The following is a 23,697-nucleotide window of genomic DNA, read 5'->3' on the forward strand; positions in this document are numbered from 1 at the left end:
AACACTATTAAAAAAAAAAAAAAAAACATTTGCCAGCACTCTCTTGAGTAATTACCCTAGGTTTTTGCATTTGACTTTGGAAGTTGCACTGTACTGTACTATGAACTTTGTAAAAAATATTACAAAAGATATATTTTGATATCTCACCATTAGATCCACACTAGGACAAATGCCCCTAGGATAACAATGTCATTGGTAACTAAAATACTGATAGTTGGACCCTGCTTAGTTGGTTTAGAGTTGTCCCTGCATCAAAAGGTCAAGGATTGATTCCCAGTCAGGGCACATGCCAGGGTTGTGGACTTGACCCCAGATAGGGGGCATGTAGCAGCCAATCTCTCTCTCTCTCTCTCTCTCTCTCTCTCTCTCTCTCTCTCTCTCTCTCTCTCTTCTCTCTCTCTCTTTCTCTCTCTCTCTCTCCCCATCCCTCTCCCTTCCTCTCTTTCTAAAAATCAATAAAAACATTAAAAAATAATAGTAGTTGCAAAAGGAAATATGATTTATTGACTTCTTTCTGTCTTCTAAGTAATATACTAGCTTATTTATGTAAACTATCATGCTATATTTTCACAAAAGCCTTTAGGAAACAATTCTACTGCCATTTCACAGACAAGGAATCTGAGTTTCAGAGAGTTTAAGGAACATTCCCAACATCACACTATATTTAAAATTATAAATTAGGACATGCCCCGAACCAAGCTGATACTACTAGTTGTATGAAAATTTTGCTTTAAAATTAATACCTTTGATAGAAACCCTTTTTTTAAAAAAAAACTTTAGAGCAGGTCCATATGCTTCTTTTATATAATGGTTGTTCTGGCAACAACTGGACTGGCACTGCCATACCGAGTATCTTCCTTTCACTGACGAACATGGAATTTGGAGTCAAACTACCAGGATTCAAATCCCAGCTCTTTCTCTTATAAACTGTGTGGTGTTGGACAAGTTATTTAATCTCTTCATGACTCAGTGTCCTCAGCTGTAAAATGGGGAGTATATGTGCCCCTATCTCATTGGATTGTTGGGAGGTTTGAATGAGGTAAAATATATAAAGTGCTTGTAAGAGTGCCCGGCAAATAGTAAGCTCTTTATAAATGCTATGATGGTAACATAATCCTTATCATCATCACCCCTCAAAGGACGCTATTACTCTCATAGGATGCATGAAGAGAAAGGTAACAAATATAAAATAACTCTTCAAAAAATTTGTATCTCGATATGAAAATCTTTTAATGTGAATGTGTCAATGTACTTTTTAGTAATGTATTATAAATGGCATGCTTATTATTGAGTTAATTATATGATTTTAGATATAGAATTGTAAGGTTATCCGTTAATGTATCCTATTAATTCTACAAGTTTCTGTGATATAGGAAGATTTATTGTATATTGTTCTTATGAATTTTAAAAGAACAGCATGATTTGGTTATACTGGCAAGTCTAGCATCTGTCCAAGATAATAGCTCTGACCTTTAGCCTTATTTCAATCCTCTGCATCAGAATTAACTTCCTCACTTGGGCTGCTTTACTTTTTAGTGCCTTGTGGAGGAATTTTAACTAAGCGCAAAGGGACAATTTTGTCTCCTGGTTACCCCGAGCCTTATGACAACAATCTGAATTGTGTATGGAAGATCACAGTGCCAGAGGGAGCTGGCATCCAAGTAAGGATATTTAAAAATGTCTTCTTCTCATTGTGTATTTGAAATTAATCTTTTCAGAGATGACAGGACATCCATGATTGCTAAAGGTATAGCCTTTTGACTGACATGGTTGAATTTAATAGAAAAATACTTGTTATTAATTTTTTTCACCTACAAGTAACAGAAGGACAATGCAAAATGGCAAAAGCAATAAGAAAAATGTATTGCTCCACATAATATGTAACCTTGGGGTAAGGTGATTCAAGGAGTTTGTGTGTGTTTTTTTTAATTTTAAAGGTTCCGTTGTATCATTCTTGACCCAGGTGTTTTCCATCGCTCTGCTCTGCCATCCTGAGCCTGTTGGGCTTCCTTGCTCATGGCCTTGAGAGGGCTGGGACAGCCCCCAGCATAGCACTGTCCAATGCCCAAAGCCAAACGTCTCTGTCTTATGTACCTTTACAGTGGTCAAGACAACTTTTCAAAAAACCTTCCAGCAGACTTTCTCCCCTATGCTACTGATCAAAATTGCAACCATATCCATTTCTAAGCCATGCACTGAGCAATAGCAAACGATTTACTATTTTTGGATTTACCTTTATAATATTTCAGAAAATTCAAAAAATTACTTGACAGGTGTCAGGAGTAAAATAGGTCGGAAAACCAATAAGAAAACATAAAACGCATATGTTCAGACTTTTTACGGGTATTAAAGATCAAAAGGTTGTAGATCTAACCTTATATTCTGATTAACTGTGCTACCACTTTATGGCCAATTTATAAAATTGGAGATAACTAATCAATCCTGTCTTATTAGCAGTAAAATTAACAAGGGTTTTAGGAAAAAAATAATTTAGGAACAGGGATTCTGACATAAGGTAATACTTTTAGAATCTTCATAAAAACATTTACTACATCATCTAACTCTGAAGATTAATCTAAAGCTTCTTCTATATTAACATCATCTTGTCCATTCCTATCTCATCCTAAAATAATAAAGACACTGGCATTTTCCTTCTAGTCCCTGAAATGTGGCTTCAGCACCCACTGCTCTAAGTGAGCCCTTTGCACAGTGATCACTGAGGACTCTCATTGAATCCATTGTGTTGCTTCTCCTGTAGGTAACATTCTGTCCTGAGATGTTCCCCTCACTCTTAAAACACTTTTCTTAGTTTCCATGGTACCAGTGCTCGATTGGATTTTTTTGTTTGTTTGTTTTCTATAGCTATAGCTTCTGCTTGGACATCTAGGAACAGGGCCTCTTCTTCCTCTTCAACTCCTCAAATGCATGGGAGTTTCCATGGCCTTTGTTCATCTCACCTCACACCACTCTCTCTGCCACCTTGTCTCTGTCTATGGCCCCTACTGCCCTTATCTGCTGATGCCTAGGACTCAATCGCAATAGACAATCAGAAAACATTTTTTAAATTCAATATGTTGGAGTGACATTGGTCAACGTGGTCATATAGGTGTCAGGTGTAGGTTTCTATGTTACAAAATCTGTGTATTGTACCATGTTCCCCCAAAACATTTTTTTTAAATAAAGGACTGAATAAATGATGATTTCAAAACTTAAATAGCTATCCTAAACCTTTGACCTAAGCTGTATGCTATACAAAGTATGGAAAAAGTAGGTTTACAGTTGTTCATATGGAAAATCCTATATATTAAAAGGCCAGACCATAAGTATAATGACCAGAACGACCTCTCAGCCAGTCGCTATGAGGTGGGAGGCCTGTGAGGGAAACCAGCTGGCTGGCAGCAGCTGCGGCTGGGTGAGTCTAGGACCTGCAAGGGGAACTGGGTTGCTAGTGGCGGCAGCAGGTGGCCAGGAACTGGCGAGCAGGTGGAAAATAGCCCTGATTGCAAGCTAGGCCTAGGGACTCTATGTGCACACGATTTCGTGCACTGGGCCTCTAGTAATATGATAATTAATAAATAATAATACAAAAATAAACTCTGTTTCGTGTACTCACAACTGTAAATCTACTTTTGCCCATCCAACTGTCCAACTGGACATTTTCTGCTAACCTTCTTGCTGGCATCTCAGATTCATCCTGTTCAAAATTGACTTCATTTTTTTTTATGAAAATTGGGAATTTTTTCCAGTGTGCTCTGTCTCAGAATGAGTCCTGAATCTATTCAGTTGCACAAGCCAGAAATCTTGAGGAGTTTTCTCTGTCCTCTACTCTTCATTGTAAACTGTCAGCCTGTCTTCTACAAATTAGAGTAAGTCTATTTCTTTCCATCCAGACTTTTACCCCTTAGGATTTGGTAGCCATCATCCCTGTCCCAGGTTCTTATTCTCTGTCATTCTATTCCCATAAGACAAATAGTGTAAGTTCTAAAAATATAAATCTAATACTATCACTTTCCTGCTTACAATGCCTGGATTTCCTGTCTTTTATATCGTTAACTCCTTGACACAGTTGATTACTTCTTTGTGCTTTGTGTCCATGCCTTCCCTATTCCATTGACACCATTTTAGTTCTTTATCAAAGCCTAGCTCTCTCTTGCCTCTGGGCCTTTGTGCATATTGCTCCCTCTGCCTGCAACACACTCTACAATCTCCTTTTACTTGTCTACTCTTAATCATTATTTGTGTGTCTCAACTAAGAAACAATTTCTCAGTTGAGAAACAGTTGAGACCTGCCATAAACTTAAGGTGAGGTTAAGTCCCCATGCCATATGTTCTCATAGATTCCTGTATTTTCATTGTCAAAACATCTATCATGTTTTACTGCTATTACTTATTTGTAAGCTTGGGAGGGTAGTAATCAGGTCTGTTACAGCAGATAGCACAGTGCTATTTTGAAAATGAACCAGTGAATACCTATCCAGTCAGCAAAGTTTGGGATTATTTTAAGGTGTTAACACTATATGATAAACTAATAAGAAATCTGCAGCCCTATAGTTTTGGCTCAGTGGGTAGAGCATCAGCCTGCAGACTGAAGGGTCCTGGGTTCCATTTCAATCAAGGGCACATGCCTCTGTTTGCAGGCTCCTCCCTGGCCCAGGCCCTTGTCAGGGCCTGTGCAGGAGGCAACCAATCGATGTGTTTCTCTCCGATATTTCTCTCTGTCTTTTCCTCTCTCTTCCATTCTCTCTAAAAATCAATGGAAAAATATCCTCTGGTGAGGATTAAAAGAAAAATAAAAGAAATCTGCAGAAAAAGTATGTTATATATCCGTTGTTCTAGTCAAACACTATTCAAAATTGGACACACATAAATGACACTATAAAATGACTGAGAAAGCATTTAGTTTAATGATTGCACTTTGGAAAACAGTTTTAAATTTAGCAGAGCATTTATCAAACTTACAGAGTGTGAAGCATATTGAACTTATAATTTTAAATTCTCTAAAGGACTACCAAGCACTTTTTTCTAATTAACCTCTTATAAGTATGCTAATTTTAAATATACCACTAAATCAAAGGAAATTCTATAACAGTTGCATACATGCATACATATGTAATACATAACATATTTTAAAATTTCACTAACTTCATCTTAAAGCCACCTGGCTAGTACACCAAGTATGAAATAATGCTGCTTTTATTTTACTCTGTTGGGCTGAATATATCTATGAATAAGGAATTTTATGAATTTCCAATAAATCCTATATGAGATGAAATGGGACAATCGTTTGTGGAAAGAAGAGTAGAAACATTTGACATGCTGAGCATCCTTTGGAAATAACCTCCACAAATAGATCAATTTTTTTATTAATATTGTTTGTGAAGTTTGGGGGGCAGAAGGATATTCATTTGTTTGCCTGTTCATTTTAGCAAAGTATATGGAAGGGAGAATTCTAAAAGGACTGCATTCAACGGTAACAGAGTTATGAAGCAAGGAGCAATCTTTATGTAATGAGCCACAGAAAAAATATTGGTTACTTAATTGCCTCAATTTATAAAATGATCACCATTAATATAATATTTCACACAAAGTCAAATGGGATTTGAATATCTATATGAGGGATATCTGGCTTTAATAATTGCTAATTCATTACCTTAAAAAATTGTCCATGACGAATAACTCCTAATGCAAAGTACCTCCAAACACTGAATCAGTTGCTCCTTTTTTTAAATATCTTTCACTTGACTCTTTGGTTTTTGTCATAGTTTGTGCTCATTCATTTTACTTGTGTCGTCTACACCCTTTATGATGCCAAACGACATTTATGATGTGCCCAGAATCCTAGTAGCAAATTGTATTAATCTTCTGTGGCTGCTGTAACAAATTACCATGAATTTGGTAGCTTAAAATGATGTAAATGTATTCTCTCACTCACAGTGCTGGAGGCCAAAAGCTCCAAGTCTATTTAAATGCGCTGAAACCATGGTGCTGAGAATGGAGAGCCTTCTCCCCTGTCCAGGCTGCAGGGAATCCTTCCCTTGCCTTTTCCAACTTGCACTGGCTGCCTGCATTCCTCGGTGTCTGGTTACAGCCCTCCAAGTTCTGCCTCAGTGGTCACTTTGCCTTCTCCTCTTCTGTCTGGGTCTAATCTCCCTTGGCATATTTCTTATTAGAAGAATCAGTTAGATCACATTCAGGGCTCACCTGCATCATCCCGGACAATCTCCCTCTCTCAGGATCCTTAGTTTAATCAAATGTGGAAGAACATTTTTCTGTATAAGGCAATACTCACAAGCTCTAGGGATGTGGATTTGATGTCTTTGGGAGCATTATTTAGTCTGCTGTGCCCATGTATCTAGAACCAGAATTAAATGTATTTTCTTCCTCTCACCAAGGTAATAGGTTATTTTGGAGATACCTACATTTTTGTTCTTACTGCTGATCTGATCTCAATGAGTAAGGAAAAAAAAAAGAAAAATTACTCTTAAATTGTTTTGTTTTTGTTTTTCACTTCCTTCCCCTGTTCAAACCATACAGAATCTAATAACTTTCCCTATCTCAACACATGTGACAACTGGGTAACTCTTTCTACTATTCCTGCCTCCAGCCTACTTTAGTCTTTCATTGCTTCTCACACAGGCTACCGCAATAGATATGAAAACTGTCTTTTCACCTTTATTTCCTTCACCCAGTGCGGTACTCCAAAGCCCAGTCTTGATTATGCTCCCTCTATTCCCTTCTAAAACCTTCGGTGGAATACACCCCTCTGTTGCATAATTATTTTGGTGAATATAAACTGAGCACTCTCCTAAGCTAAAAGTAATTTGATTTTTACAACAAAGTTATGAATCAGGTACCTTGATTAGAATGATTTATGTAAGTCATCTAAGGCATAGTGCACAACTACTCTTCCAGGGCAGCATGCCAATAAAACCCTAGAGATTCTTGCAAAAGCTCCCGAGTAGAGGGAGCAGGAAGTTCCAAACTCAGGCATTCTAACTCTGAAGTCTCCTTTATTAATCCACCCAGCTCTACTCGAACTTTTCTCTATTTTTCCAAACTTGGCATGCATATTTCCTTTTATGTAAATTCCCTCTACTGTGGCTAAATTGGATTATTAATGGTTCACTAAATCCACCTCATGGCTTGACTTCTCTACATTTTTACTAACTGAACGATTTTTTTTTTTTTTTGGGGGGGGAGGGAAATCTCACAGTACATTTAGCTTACCTTAAATGTTAATTCCTGCAGGAATCCTGTTAAAGCTGAATGTGATCTTAGCTTTTCCTGAATTGAAGGGAAAGAAAACTCAGGTAGATTTGATCATAGATCAAGGAGGTGGTCATTATGTTACAATCATGCGGCTTTAATTCTGGTCTTCTTCCTGTCCTGGAACATTGCCAGTGGGCATGATGCCTGTCACTCAGGCAGGGTATGTGCTGCCAGGTGGCACTCACCCCATGAGAGGAGACACTAGCATTCACTTGAATGGAAGAATGGTGAGGGACTATTTTGTGGATTAGACATTTTTAATGAATGTGATTGTTGTAATTATTTAGCGAATGTGTCGTGCTCACATCTATACATATTTTAGCTAAATAAAATAAATGAATTTTCATAGTTATTCCTTTCCCTGCTCCAAAACTGTAAAATATGTGATAACCAAAGAGAAAGATAAGATCCGCAGTGGTGAGGGTCCTGTGGCTTCTTGCCAAGCTCAAGCTGTGCCAACTGAAGTGCAACAAACTAACACATGCTCTTTCTTTAAATAAAATTTAAGACACTGAGAGGATTATACTCCAGCATTTCCCTTATCGAACTTACGGACTTTCACAGTGATTTAGTTATTACCATTCCCTTCATAAAATAAAAGATGTACATAAATCAATTACAAAGTATCATTTTGGTCATGTATATTGAGACCTATTAATTATGTGCACAAGGGATAATAATGTTAAAACTTTTGTGTAGGGTTAATTTTGTTTGATATATGGAAAGTTCATTTAAAACTTGAAGTATTTTCTAGAAGGGTACCGAACAAAATGAATCATCATTAAGCTGTTTAATTAACCTAATAAAATAATTTGATGGGGAATTTTTTAAAAAATTTAAAAAAAGGCAGGAAATTGAACAAAGGTTATGCAAATAAAGGAAAATATAAGTATCCAGGATAGTCCTAGGACAGTTTTTATTATAAGGTCCTACATACTTGTGGGCAACAAGTCTGGCTGTTTCCTCTTAGCTAAAGAAAATGAGAAAACTCAATCAGTAACAAGAATCTATACTCCAAACATCGAGGTTAGCCAATCATCTGAAACATGCACTGGGATCCTAGCACTGAGACATTAGATTAACGCAAAGCTTTTAATAAAGTGAGCGCTCTGAGGTGGAGACAAACTCAGTGTCATATCCATAGTGACCACTGCCAGGTGCCCCGTAGGCCTTTCTGATGACAGAAGGCTCATGCGGGCCAGTGCCATAACGGTGTTCAGTTCTGTTCAATTTCTTTCATGAAGGGCCAAAGTGATGTGATCCAGGCTTTGAGCTATTTTGTTAGAAATATGTATTCTTAACAGTAATTACTATTTCACAGGTACAAGTTGTCAGCTTCGCTACAGAGCATAACTGGGACTCTCTGGACTTCTATGATGGGGGAGACAACAATGCTCCAAGACTTGGAAGTTACTCAGGTAAATGAGAGAGCGGAGCTTACGCAAAGTACAGTTGTACTGAGGAATTTTACAGTCTCTCTCTGTTAAAAAAGTGTTTCCTACAACTCTGACTCGGTGGTTTGAATTTGCTTTTTATAAACTCTATGCAATGAGCTAAATCACAAAGTTAGAAGCTCAAAAGGCATTACAGATAATGAAATAGAAATGGCTGTTTAAAACCTTACCATATTTTTATTATAATGGTGTAAGTATTTATTGATGCTTTTATGTTAAAGGTAACATTTTCAGTTGTGATTTAGCAATCATATGTGTGCTGTGCCCCTTACCCTTAAAAAAATGAGCAATAATAGTTAAGCATTAGACGTTTCCAAGTAATTATGGTATATGCACATAGTAGACTGTTATACAGCCATTAAAATAATTATAGAGACTGTGTAACAACATGGTCAAAGCTACAATGTACTACTGAGTGGCAATAAAGAGAATATACAATTATTTCTATTGTGAATGAGATTATTTAAAATTAATGTATACATATGTACTGACTAGATGGTTTTAAAACTTACTAAGATTTTTTTAAAAAATTATGCAATAATCTAACAGGTTTTTTTAGCATATAAGAGGTGAAGCGAAATTTTATTTTAATTTAAACTATGTATATATTACATTAACTTTAATTATACTTTAACTAGTGGCCCGGCGCAAGAATTTGTGCACATTGAAAGGAAGTTAATTAGAAGGTGGCTGGCAGGGCGGGACTGGGCAAGACTGGCGGACCTGCCCTGGAGCCAACCTCCCGTGACCCCTCTCTGGCAGGCTGCCCCTGGGGTGGCGCAGTGGCTCAGAGGCATCTGTGGAGTGAACAGAGCCTCTCCAGCAGGTGGGGTCCCTCGGCTTGGCCTGCGGGGATCGGGTTACTGGCTCTGACATCCCCCAAGGGGTCCCGGAGTACGAGAGGGCACTCTGCAAAGTTGCTGTCGTACAGGGTGTGGGACGCGGACGCAGGTGTGCAGTAAGCCAGATTTGAGGCCGATAGTACCCCAGCGACATCATAACCCGTGGCCAAAGGTGGAATTGCGCAGCCCCGAGAGGAATCGGACTCCCTCCTCTCTGGTTTTTGGGGGTGCGTCACCCGAACCACCCCTGCCAAGTCACTGCAGCTTGGCAGCTCCTGCGTTGAGCATTTGCCCCCTGGTGTTCAGTGTGTGTCAGAGCGACTGGTCAGAGGGATGGAGGAGGGACACTTAGCCTATTTATATATTTATATATATAGATTTTACTAGAAATAGAAATATAATCTTTTAACTTATACATTTCATATATACTGAAATAAGTTTGAATGGTTTCAAGTTTTTAATATATATATATATATATATATATATATATATATATATATATATATATATTTTGAAACATTTTTTTTTTTGGTCTTTAGAGGAGAAGAAAGGAGAGAAAGAAACATCAATGTAAGAGCAAAACATCAATTGGCTGCCTCCTACCTGGGACTGAGCCCAAAACCCAGGCATGTGCTCTAACCAGGAATCAAACCAGCAACCAATCAAATGGCACCCAACCAACTGAGCCACACAGGCCAAAGATTTAATAGATTTTCAAATAGAGTATTGTAACCAGTATTTTATCATCACCATTGAGGAAAGTAAAGAAGAAATATCTAGAATAGGAGTGTTTTTGTTTAGTCATAAATATATTTTAGATATTTAGATAAGAATCTTTCCTGAAAAATTTTTTTGTAAAATTTGAGTATATATTTGTTTATAATAGATTAGGTATAATGCATTCTTAATAATGAACACACAGATGAAGATGATAAAAAGTGGTCAATAACATGCTCATGATGGCTGAGTCTTAGCTCTGTGTGAGGGTTGTCACACATTTCCTCATTTGGTCTTTCTAGCACTCCTCAGAGGTGATTGAAGCTTAGGAAGATCAAGTTGCCCAAGGTTGTACAGACAATGTTAAGATGAGACTAGAGTCCAGCTGGTGTGACTTCAGAGCCAGGGACTGAAACTTAGATCCTCAAAGGGATGAAAGGGAGGTCGAGGGACCTTTGAGTTTTGTTAATGTCTGTCTTCAGTGATTCAATTAGGACACTATGGGCTGAGATCAAAAGCACTTATATGTTCTATAATGAATTCACTGTGATTTCTTTTATAGAAGAACTAGAGGCCTGGTGCACAAAATTTGTGCACTCAGGGGGAGGTTCCCTCAGCCCAGCCTGCTCCCTCTCGCAGTCCAGGAGCCCTCGGTGGATGTCCGATTGACAGCTTAGTGCTGCTTCCCCCAGGGGGTGCAGGCTTAAGTCGGCAGTTGGACATCCTTAATACTACCACAGAGGCAGGAGAGGCTCCCATCACTGCCGCTGCACTTGACAGCTGTGAGCCTGGCTTCTGGCTGAGTGGTGCTCCCCCTGTGGGAACACACTGACCACCAGGGGACAGCTCCTGCATTGAGCATCTGCCCCCTGGTGGTCAGTGTGCATCATAGCGACTCGTCGTTCCACCATCAGGCCAAAACTGGCTCTCCAACATCCCTGCAGGGGTCCCAGATTGCGAGAGGGTGGAGGCCAGGCTGAGGGAACCCACTGGTGCACGATTAGGGCCAGGGAGGGACAAGGGAGGTTGGCCAGCCAGGGAGGGACCACGAGAGGGCTCCAGGGCATGTCCAGCCTATCTCGCTCAGTCCTGATCAGCCAGACCCCAGCAGCAAACTAAATTACTGATCGGAGCATCTGTACCCTGGTGGCCAGTGCATGTCATAGCAACTGGTCAACCATTTGATCCAGTGATCTCACTTCTAGGAATATATCCTAAGAAATCTGAAGCACCAGTCAGAAAGAATGTATGCACCCCTCTGTTCATAGCAGCACAATTTATAATAGCTAAAATCATAGAAACTGGTTGACCAGTTGACTGTCTGCCCTGTGGTGAACAGTGCACATCATAGCGAGCAGTTGAGTGGCCTTAGCATATCTTTAGCATATTACACTGTGATTGGTTGAACATCTGACCAGACGACCAGACACTTAGCATATTAGGCTTTTATTATATAGGATCAGTGATAAAGGTCCACAGAGTTGTGCAAAGTAAGTGTACAATAACTAGTTACTTATAAAAAATATTTGTAACACTAACAACTGATACGTTTTTGAGCTTTATCTTAACACATTGTTTGCGGGTAGTTTTTATCGCGCTAACAGGTGGCGCGGGCCATTTTTGCTAATTTTTTGCACAAATGGCAACGTTCAGTAAAATTATGATAACTTTAGTTTACGTATTTATACGTTACCCGCATTCTACCGCTAGTCTATAAACAACGTATTAATACGTGTCCCGCGCTCTACTACACTGGTAGAACGTATAAATACGTAAAACGTGTAAACACGTTTCCCGCATACAATGTGTTAAAACATACAATTGACACTTATATTTATGCTTGCCATTTGAAATTGCTTGAGTTATAATCTTGAGGATCTTTAACTATTTCTCAATGTTAAGTAGTCAAGAAATATTAAGCAGATATTTTATATTTTTACTCAATAATTGAATAAACAAGTTTATTTCCTTTAGAAGTTTAGAAGAACATCATCATGAGGCATTTACTGAAAGACAAAACTAACACGAGCTCATATCTGGGAGTTTTGAATGCTAACTACCAGCTTTGCTATCAGAGTGTAAGAAACATCAAACAGATGGCCAAGAGACATATGAAAAAACTACTCAAAGTCACTAATCATCAGAGAGATGCAAATTAAAATGACCATGAGGTATCACCTTACACCTTTCAGAACGGCTAACATCAACAAATGACAAGTGCTGGTGAGGATGTGGAGAAAAAGGAACCCTAGTACATGCATTCCTGGTGGGAATGCAGACTGGTACAACCGTTATGGAAAACAGTCTGGAGTTTCCTCAAAAAATTAAAAATGGAACTGCCATTTGATCCAGTGATCTCACTTCTAGGAATATATCCTAAGAAATCTGAAGCACCAGTCAGAAAGAATGTATGCACCCCTCTGTTCATAGCAGCACAATTTACAATAGCTAATATCTGGAAACAGCCCAAGTGTCCCTCAGTAGATGAGTGGATAAAAAAGCTATGTTACATCTATGGTACACCACAGAATACTATGCAGCTGTAAAAAAGAAGGACCTCTTACCCTTTGAGACAGCATGGAGGGACCTGGAGAGTAATAGGCTAAGTGAAATAAGCCAGTCAGAGAAAGATAAGTATCACATGATGTCACTTATATGTGGGATCTAATAAGCAAAATAAACTGATGAACAAAATAGACCCAGAGAAATTGAAGCATACAACAGACTGACATATTTCATAGGGGGGAGGTGTGAGAAGAGATTAACCAAAGATTTTATGTGCATATACTAGTATATACAGAACCCATGGACACAGACAAGTGTGGTGAAGGCCTGCGGGGCTGGGCATAGAGTGTTGGGGATCAGTGGGGAGGGGGGAGGGACATCTATAATACTTTCAATAATAAAGATTTTTTAAAAAAAGAAACATGAAGGTACTTGACCTGGCATAAAATATCCTATATAATAAAAGAGAAACATGCACATTGACCGTCCCTTCGCTACGCTCACCAGCCAATCAGGTGTGAATATGCAAATTAACCCAACAAAGATGGTGGGGTAATTTGCATACACAGGCGCTGGGTGGAGAGCAGAAGTGGGAGAGCCGGCAGCTTGGGGGGATGTGGCTCCCTCAGTAGCTCCCTCGGTCACTCCCTTGGGGGGATGTGGCTCCCTCAGTTGCCAGGCAGAAAGCAGAGCAGGAGAGCTGCAGGCTTAAGGGGCCGTGTCTCCCTTGGTCACTCCCAGCACAGGGAGCACCAGGAATTCTGGGAATAGTAGTTCTGATTGCAGCCCCAGGGCCGGAAGTGGAAGCCCATAGCGTGGGGGGCACCAGGAATGCTGGGAATCGTAGTTCTGGTGGCAGATAGATCTCCTAGACACTAGAGCAGCAGTTCTCAACCTGTGGGTCACGACCCCTTTGGGGGTCGAACAACCCTTTCATGGGGTTCACCTAAGACCATCAGAAAACACATATATATATAATTATATATTGTTTTTGTGATTAATCACTATGCTTTAATTATGTTCAATTTGTAACAATGAAATAGGGGGTCACCACAACATGTGGAACTGTATTAAAGGGTTACGGCATTAAGAAGGTTGAGAACCACTGCACTAGAGCAAAGTGAGCCTGGAGCAAGTTACTGTTGCGGTGGGGGATGGAAGGAAAGCAAAGGTGAGAGACATAAGTAAAATCAGAGTGTCTAGGAAAAAAATAAAGGGAAGATATCCTAAAACTTCCAGGAAATCTCCACCAATGAAGCAAAGAAAAAAAAAGCCTCTATTATTCTGTGAGCAGCAAACCAAACTGGGTTGGGAGTGTCAGACAATTCGCTCATATGATTGCAAAGACAGACAGAAACTCCCAGATTGGAGAGGGCTCCCCTGAGGGCTCCCAGATTGCAGAGGGTGCAGGTTGGGCTGAGTCGTCCCCCACCCCACCCATGCATGAATCTTCGTGCACCGGGCCCCTAGTATTATAATAAAAGACAATAAATGAATATATCTTCTGAACCCTTAAGCTAATACACCATAAAAACCACCTGCAAACTTTAAAAGTAAGTGTATGGAATATTGAAGTCCACATGAAATTCAAAACGTCCATTTTAGCCCTGTCTGGCTTGGCTCAGTGGATGGAGCCTTGGTCTGCAGATTGAAGAGTCCTAGTTCGATTCCAGTCTGCGGCACATGCCTGGGTTATGGGCTCAGTCCCTGGTGGGGGGCATGCAGGAGGCAGCCAACCAATGATGCCCTGCCATCATTGACGTTTCTATCTCTCTCTTCCTCTTTCTTCCTCTCTGAAATAAATAAAAATATATTTAAAAAAAATAAAATTCATTTTAGGTGACCATAACACTGACTACTCTGACTTTTCCCAGCTCTCATTGTTCCTATCTATTTTTAGGCGGTAATGTAAAATGATCTCAAAAGTCTGTCTCCTTGGAGATAGTCAGGAACAATAAAATGAAAGAGAAATATGGGAGAGACATTTCTATTAAAAATTCTGGAAAAACACTTGATAAATACATAATTTACATATATATATATATGGCTAATATGCTAAGAGTCTGACCATCCAGGTAATGATGTCATGTAGCAACGCCCAGCTTCCTCTCCCTAGCAACTAGCCTCCTTGCAGCTTCTTCAGCCCAGGAACATGAGTTGCATTATACCCAGGTGGAAACACTTTACATTGTAACCAAATGTCTGTGAAGCATTTTCCAATGCCTCATCTCATTTGATCCTCCCAGAAGTCCTGGAGTAGGTGATAGGAGACTTGGTGGAATCCTATTTTCTTTTCATTAGCCCGAAAATGGAGATTTAGAAAGCTTGGGAACTTGACCCAACTGAAAAGAAGTAAGAAATGGTAGACCTTGAAAAATGGCTTCAGGTTTTCTCACTGTCCAGAATATAGTCACTGCATCAGTTAAATATTTTATCCTTTGTTCTCCCTGCGTGATCCTACATAATAAAAGCATGATATGCAAATTGTCCCCTAAACTGGGAGTTTGACCAGGGGGCAGTGCCAGCTGGGGGAAGGGTGGGAGGCCCTGGCTGGTGGCAGGTGGCAAGTGGCCAAGGGAAGGGAGGGAGTACCCGGCTGGCTAAGTTGATTCGTGCATACGCAATACATACAAAGCTCTCGCTGGTGCCAATTGCACGCGTGTGTTTTGATCTGTTGTTGTCGATCATGAATTTGGTTGACACTTCTATTATAGAGAAAAGTCTAATAGAGATATTAAAATATTTCTTCTAATTAATTTCCTTTCTATGTGCACGAATTTGTGCACTGGGCCACTAGTGTAGTGATAACCTATTAGCCGATGAGTACTTAGCTTACTTAGTACTATTATAGCATTTAGGATGTGATTGGTGACCTGCTTTTCCAATTATCATTTCAGGAACAACAATACCTCATCTTTTGAACAGCACATCTAACAATCTATATCTGAATTTCCAATCAGACATCAGTGTTTCTGCTGCTGGATTTCACCTTGAATACACAGGTAAGTATAATTTCAATTCACTCATCTTGCATAACTTAAACTTAGATTTGTTGAATGGTGACTTTTCATTCCTCCCTCCCCTCAGCCCCTGGAACCAACATTCCACTCATTGTTCCTAAGTTCTCCTTTTTGATATTCTACATGTAAATGAGACCATACAATATTCATCTTCTCTGTCTGATTTATTTCACTTAGCATGACACTCTAAATGTACATCCATGTTGTTGCAAATGTCAGGATAGCCTTCTTGTCCACGGTTTTAATAATATTCCATTATATGTATATAACATATCTTCATTTCTTCACGTAGGTGGACACTTAAGGTGTTTCTATATCTTGGCTATTAATAATGCTGCAATTAATATAGATCTGATATCTTTTTGAGATCCTGATTTTAATCACTTTGGATCTATACCCAGAAGTAGTACCACTGGATCATGTGATACTTCTATTTTTAAGTTTTTGAGGGACCTTTATGGTGACTATAACAATTTACATACCTATCAGCAGAGCTTGAGGGTCCCCTTTTTGCCACACTCTCATCAATACTTTATATTTTTTTGCTTTGATAATAGTAATTCTAACAGGTTTGGGATGACATCTCTTACTCTTGATTTACATTTGCTTGATGATTAGCGATGTTGAGCATCTTTTTATATACCTATTGGCCATTTGTGTTTTCTTTGGAAAAACGTCTTATAGATATTCTGCCCATTTTTTAAAAATTTACCTTTATTGTTGAACATACTACATATGTATGTCTCCCCCCTTTTTTCCCATTGACCTCCCTTCACCCCTCCCCCTCCTCCCCTCCCTCCTCCCCAGGCTTTCCCTGCACTATTGTCTGTGTCCATGGGTTTTGAGTTGTATGAGTTCTTTATAAATTTTGGATATTAACTCCTATTTTTGTGTGTTTGGTTTCTGGTTTCGTCTGAGATTTTTATTTTTCTGTGCAACCCCCTCTTCTGGTTTAGGAACAACCTGCTCTTTTTCAGTAAGGAATCTCAATGCGGTGGGGAGAGCTCACGTATGGGTTAATCCACCTTTGAGCTCTATAAGTTTTACGCCACATCTTGGGAGCTGTGTTCACCTGGATGTGCTCAATGACCAGAGAATCTATATCTAACTCCTTAAGTTCAGCATTAATCTGTACTTTTGAGTATGTGCCGTAAAAATTCACCACTGACCCTTTGTCCAGCCCCATTGTTTGGCCTGAGAACACCTACTAACTCCACCAGTGTAGTGAAGGAATGGAACACACTGCTATAGTGACATCCTTCCGATACTTGGTGGCTTTTCAGATACGCATACCCATTGTGGCCCAGGCAGTGTCGCAAGCATTCTTAAAGTGCACGAGAAAATTTGAAGCTCTTGATTTGTATTATTTTGTAGGGTTTTCTGAGTAAGTGAATAGCAAACCATTTTCAGATGTCATCTCAGTCCACTTATGGGAAGAGAGAGTGGATATTAATTCCTTGTCAGATAGATACATTGCAGATAATTTTTTCTGGTAACACAGGTTGCCTTTTGATTTTGTTGTTACTTGTGCTGTGCAGGAGTTTTGTTGTGTTGTTTTTTATGTAGTTCGACTTATTTTGCTCTTGTTCTTGTGTTTTTGGTGTCATATTAAAAAAATAAAAACCAATGTCAAGGAGCTTTTCCCTATGTTTTCTTCTAGAACTTTTCTATATCAGGTCTTATATTTAAGTTTTTAACCCATTTCCAATTAATTTTTTAAAGTGGTGTAAGATAGGGGTCCAATTTTATACTTCCGCATATGATTATCCAGTTTCCCCCACACCATTTATTGAAGAGACTATCTTTTCATCATTGAGTATTCTTTATTCCCTCTTCAAATGTAATTGATTGTATATGAGACAGTTTATTTCTGAGCTATTTGTTGTTTGGTCTAGGTGTCCATTTTTATGCTGGTACCATACTGTATTGATTATTATAGCCTTTCTAATATGGTTTAAAATCAGAAAGAATGATGCTTCCAATTTTTATTTCTTTGTTTTTTATTCAGTATTGCTTTGGGTATTTGGGTTCTTTTGTGGTTCTAATTGAATTTTAAGTTTTTTTTTTGTATTTATGTGAAATATGTCATTGGAATTTTGACAGGGTTTGCATTGAATCTATAGGTAGCTTTAGGTAGTATGGACATTTTAACAATATTAATCATCCTAATCCATTAATACAGAATATCTTTTCATTTACTTGTGTTTCTATAATTTATTTTATTAGACTTTTATAATTTTTGTTTATTAGTCATATTTTTGGAGGTGGAGTCTTTAGGATTTTTTGTATATAAGATAATATTGTCTGCCGACAGGCAATTTTACTTTAACTTTTTGGTTTGTATGTTTTTTATTTATTGTAATTATATGTTTTAGGAATTTGTCTTTTTTCTAGGTTATTCATTTTTCTAGTGTTTAATTATTCATAGTAGTCTCTTGTGATCCTTTTTATTTCTGTAGTATCAGTTGTAATGTCTCCTCTTTTACTACAGTATTTTCAAATTCTCGAAAAGGAACTTAATCCTGTAGAAAATTTAAATCTGAAATGGGAGTAAGTGGCTTTTCTTGTTGGCATAGAAAAAATATATTTAATCTCTCAACTTCCAACTAAACTTTTAAATACAAAAAAAGACTTATGCATCCAAGTTAAATACATATATGGGTTTGTATTTTGTTCCATAAAATGATCACAAGTCTAATTGGGTGATTGTTGGGTAATTTTGAGCTTACTGTCTCCCTCTGCCATTAGTACAGGATCATGTCCATTTAGGATATCCTTTTGTGTCTTGCACTGAGCTCAGTCCCTGAATCTTATTAGTGTTCAAAACATATTTGTTGACTGAATAATGAGTGAGTGATACATCTAGAAATATAAGATAACAGATATATAATATTGGAATACATCATTGCCATCAGTATGCCTACACTGATGTTGGTGTTCTTAAAGGTATTTAGCACCTTTGTCTGTATATATTTTATAATTCGGTTGGCTTCTGCTTCCTGAAGGTAGTAGCTATTATTTTCTCAGCATTACTTTATCCATCACTAAAACATCATTACCTCTATGAAATTCTGATAGAAAAAAACTCGCTATAGGGAAAGACAGAGGCTACACTGATAGGCATGTACTAAATTAATTTTTGACAATATTTTGAGTTTTATATTGAAGTTCACTTTTCAGCTACTGCTAATCTCAGATACAATAAATGCATCATTGAATTGTTAATAGATTATAAATAAAAGATTTATTCTTCATTCAGCCAATGATTTTTTTTGAAATACCTACTACATGTCAGCTACTATGCTCAACATGGGAAAAGCAAAGATAAATATGTCACAGTATCTTTCTTTATGAGATTATAGCATAGAATAGACAGAGAGATAAAGCAATAATACAGTGCTCTGAATACAGGAGCGGTGGTAGAGTGTACAAAAGCGATAGTAATCAATTCCATTTATGAAGTTCAGGAAATATTTCAAATAGTAGGTGACAAATTTGGCTGAGTCTTAACAAACAGGTAAGAGTTTTACAATTAGACAGCAGTAGATATTTTCAGCATGAATACTTCAGGCTCAGACAGTGCTATGATATATGGCATATTAGGAGAATTGCAACTAGTTCAACAGGGCTGAACTAATGCTTCTAAAGGTATGATGACTCCTGAAAGTTATAGGATGCCATAATCAGAAATTTAACTTTATTGTAGATGTCATAATATGAAAATAGCAAATGTTTCAATATATATTCATAATATAGATCATTAAGTAATCATAATCATAAAGAAATGATAGCAATTTTTTATGTCCTTTATATATGACTTTAGCATTTATAAAATATTTTCTAAAATTCCAAAAAGTCATTTTTTTTTGTATAAAATAGATAATATAAGATCATTAAAATTTAATAGGATAAGTTATCCAATGATCTTTAACATTTTTCAAACTTATTTTTGGTTGGAAACTCAATGATATTCAATGAAAGATATTGAGCCATATCCTTATCAACAAATAGTAGATACAAATATATAAAGAATTTAGAGTTTGACTGCTCTTCTTAAGGGAAAGCAATGATTACTGGACTTAAATCTCACAATTTTAAAAAACATATTTTTAGTTATTTCAGAGAGTAGGGGAGAGGGAGAGAGATAGAAACATCAATGATGAGAGAATCATTGATCAGCTGCCTCCTTCACAGCCCCTACTGAGGATTGAGCCCACAACCCGGGTATGTGACCTATCCGGGAATCAAATTTGACCTTGTGGATCATTGGTCCATGATCAACCACTGAGCCACACAGGCCCAGCAAGCCTCACAACATTCTATCTTGAAAACTTAAATCTTTTGGTTGAAAAGTCATAATGTAAGTATTAGAAAACTTTAATCATGATCTTGGATTGAAGAAGTAAAGTTGAGTACCTATGACAAGAAAAGTCTGATTAAAATGGTAGAGGGATTGGATTAGGAATGGGACAAACCTCTGTCTAACCAAGTTGAAACGTATTATGTAAAATGTGGGATTTTTTTATTTTTAATTATTCATCCAACTATGTCAAAACTAATTATTTCTGTAAAATGAACAGTCAAAGAATGCTAATATTTTCTAAAGTACTTATCTGATTTGAACTCAATCATGTGGGAAAGGATTCACCACTGCTAACGCATAAGCATAAGAACAAATGATATGTCAATGTATTTTATACACAGTTGCTTTAAATAAGACTGATAACTCTCCTAATGGTCTAAAGGCTACTCACAGAGAATGGCATTTAATATTTTAGCTTTCAATTCATATAATCAAGTAAATCTTTTTAAAATCATGCTTTGTATTCAAACTGATCCCCAGATACTTCCTAAGAACTATTAGATATATGGACTCTCCACTCAAGAGAAAAGCAAAGAAACAAACAACTAAGCACCATGTGTAGATGACAGGACAATATAAACTGTAGTTTTCAAAAACCAGAAGGTGGAATATTATCAGAAGATGGTAAGATGATCACCATTTTTTAGAAAACATTGTGTTGAGGAGCCTAAACTAAGACAACAAAATATTTGCTGAATGTTTTCTTTTAATTGGAACAAAATTCTAAATAACTTCCTAGAGCAAAGTAAATGAAATTTTTAAAATACCAGCATTACAAAAATCCTATAGAGTTATATTAAAACGTTATTTTTTTAACCAAATCATAACTTAAAGAAGTGAAAATATTCCCCAGGTATAAAAAGACCTTTCTTTTTGGGGAAATTAAATAAATGCCTTACTAAATAGTCACACTTAATGATATTGTCACCTAAAAATGCTCCAGTTGCATGGGCTTTTTAAAAAACAGAGTGAATTTAATTAAAATGGGAATTATAAATTAAAAAATGAAGGTATACGGAGAAATAGGTGAGAAATAGAGTTACAGAGGATGGAAAAAGTGGAGCTAGTACAATGATGGCAAACCTATGACACGCATGTCAGGTGACAGGCGAACTCATTTTTTTGGTTGATTTTTCTTTGTTAAATGGCATTTAAAGATACAAACTAAATATCAAAAATATAAGTCTTTGTTTTACTATGGTTGCAAATATCAAAAAATTTCTGTATGTGACACGGCACTGGAGTTAAGTTAGGGTTTTTCAAAATGCTGACACGCTGAGCTCAAAAGGTTTGCCATCACTGAGCTAGTAGGACAGAGAGACGGAGAAAGAGAATAGAGAAAGAGAAAATGATACAGTTAGTGGACAGTAGTGAAATCAGTGACAGAGGCTGCCTAATGTTCTTTTAATGAGTTTAAAGGTTTTTGGAATATCCTTCATGTTTTCAAATCTATTGTCTAATTAACATTGACATTAACATAGCAATTGCAAAATATTAAGTGAAAGGGAAGGTGGTGGGGGAAAATTTGAAATACAGCTTTACAAATTAAAATAACTAATAACTTCTGCTCTAGCCTTTAAGGACAAATTTATGAAACAAGCTAGAGCAGCATTTTTGGCTGCTTTGCTAATAACAGATTGAAAAGCTGTTACAGTGCATTTGGTGGAACAAATGCTGTGCAGAGCAGCTCTGATTTGGGTGCAGCATCCAGCACGACATGCTCAAAGGCTGTGCACACTGAGAACACTACTTCAGGGAGCTCCAGAGAATGCACCCAGCAATCCATCTGACTTGTGGAAAGGGCACCTTAATTTCTGTCATGTTTCAAAATAGTAATTTCCCTTAGTGGAGAAACATCAATTTTGTGTTAATGCAAGAATCTGTTCACTGGTGGAGACTGGTTATAATAACTAGACATAAAAATAAAAATTTTAAAGAACTTCTTTATATAATCAGAAGCCTGCAGAATTACAGTCTGAAAAGTAAGAATGCAATAACCTCTACAAGAGAAAATTGTACTTTTTAATGAATATAAAAGCACTAAAAGAAAAAAAAAACTATGTTTTTATGCTAAGTAAATGTGGAAAAATAATTATGTGTGTTCTAAACAAGATAGTTATATTAACTTTTCTCCATTGAGAAGACACCTATTTCACTGCACATCTTTGGTGTTTCATTTGTGACCGTCTCTAAGATAAAAGTTCTGTCCGCTGGGTAATATAAGGAAGGAATCACAACAGGCCAACAGTGGTCTCATAATCACACTATGAATACCAGCAACAGATGCAAAAGACATTAAGGTTTGCTAAAAAAGGACAGATTTTTTAATTTTTTTAAAACAAGAAAGTAAACTTTTTCTATATTCCTAAAGGAGTATTTTAAATGGTAAAGGTTTCAGGAAGCATGACATGTTCTTCTCTTTTGGCAAAGGGAAAATTGGCTGAAATTCTTCCAGCGAGTGTTTTCCCCATCTGATATTTCTATTCACTCATGAAGTTTTCGGGAAGGTGGGAAAGGGGAAACAAAAAACTAGATTATTTGATGGCATGGGTACTATATAGATATGCCATGCTTTTTATTTACTTAAAAAGTAAATGCTGACAAATATCAGTCTATAGTGTTCTTTTTCTCTTTGAATTTGAGATTATAACACTTTAACTTGGGAATGCCTGACTACTGCTATAACTATTATTATTGTTATTATTATTACTAGAGGCCCAGTGCACAAAAATATGTGCACTTGCGGGGGGTCCTTCAGCCCAACCTGTGCCCTCTTGCAGTCTGGGACCCCTCGGGGGATGACCACCTGCTGGCTTAGGCCTGCTCCCTGGGAGATTGGGCCCAAGCTGGCAGTCAGACATCCCTCTGGCAGCCCAGGTGCCCTCAGGGGATGTCCACTTGCCAGCGGGGAGTAGGCCTAAGCTGCATTAGTAGATCCTTAGCACTGCTGAGGAGGCGGGAGAGGCTCCCACCACCACTGCTGTACTGGCAGCCGTCAGCCTGGCTTGTGGCTGAGCAGAGCTTCCCCTGTGGGAGTGCACTGACCACCAGGAGGCAGCTCCTGCATTGAGCGTCTGCCCCCTGGTGGTCAGTGTGTGTCATAGTGACAAGTCATTCCCAGTCGTTCTGCTGTTACGGTCAGTTTGCATATTACCCTTTTATTATATAGGATAGAGGCCTGGTGCATGGGTGGGGCCCTGCTGGTTTGTCCTGAAGGGTGTCCCGGATCAGGGTGGGGGTCCCACTAGGGTGCCTGGCCACCCTGGGTGAGGGGCTGAGGGCCTTTTTCAGGTTGGCCACACCCCCTTCAGGATGGGGGTCCCCATTGGGGTGCCTGGCCAGCCTGGGTGAGGAGCTGCTTGAAGGCTGGGTTGCCCCTGGAAACCCATGTTCCCAGCCACTCCTTGAGCGGAGGCCACAGCGGCTGGAAGCAGGTATCTGGGATTTATTTATCTTCTATAATTGAAACTTTTTAGCCTTGAGCAGAGCTCAGGGCCAGCCAGGGCAGGCAGGAAGCTTGACTTCCT

At 38.2% G+C, this 23,697-nt stretch overlaps 1 protein-coding gene across 2 annotated transcripts in view; it reads left to right on the plus strand.

The window, feature by feature from the left end:
- Window positions 1–23,697, plus strand: part of CSMD3 (CUB and Sushi multiple domains 3) — an 886,927-nt gene that overhangs the window by 743,474 nt on the left and 119,756 nt on the right. For both annotated transcript variants that reach the window (XM_059671887.1, XM_059671888.1), the window contains 3 exons: window positions 1,537–1,661; window positions 8,591–8,687; window positions 15,685–15,789. In XM_059671887.1, the coding sequence (XP_059527870.1) occupies window positions 1,537–1,661; window positions 8,591–8,687; window positions 15,685–15,789 (327 nt within the window). The remainder of the gene's footprint in view (window positions 1–1,536; window positions 1,662–8,590; window positions 8,688–15,684; window positions 15,790–23,697) is intronic.

The sequence above is a fragment of the Myotis daubentonii genome, chromosome 17, assembly GCF_963259705.1.
Source record: "Myotis daubentonii chromosome 17, mMyoDau2.1, whole genome shotgun sequence".
NCBI lineage: Eukaryota > Metazoa > Chordata > Mammalia > Chiroptera > Vespertilionidae > Myotis > Myotis daubentonii.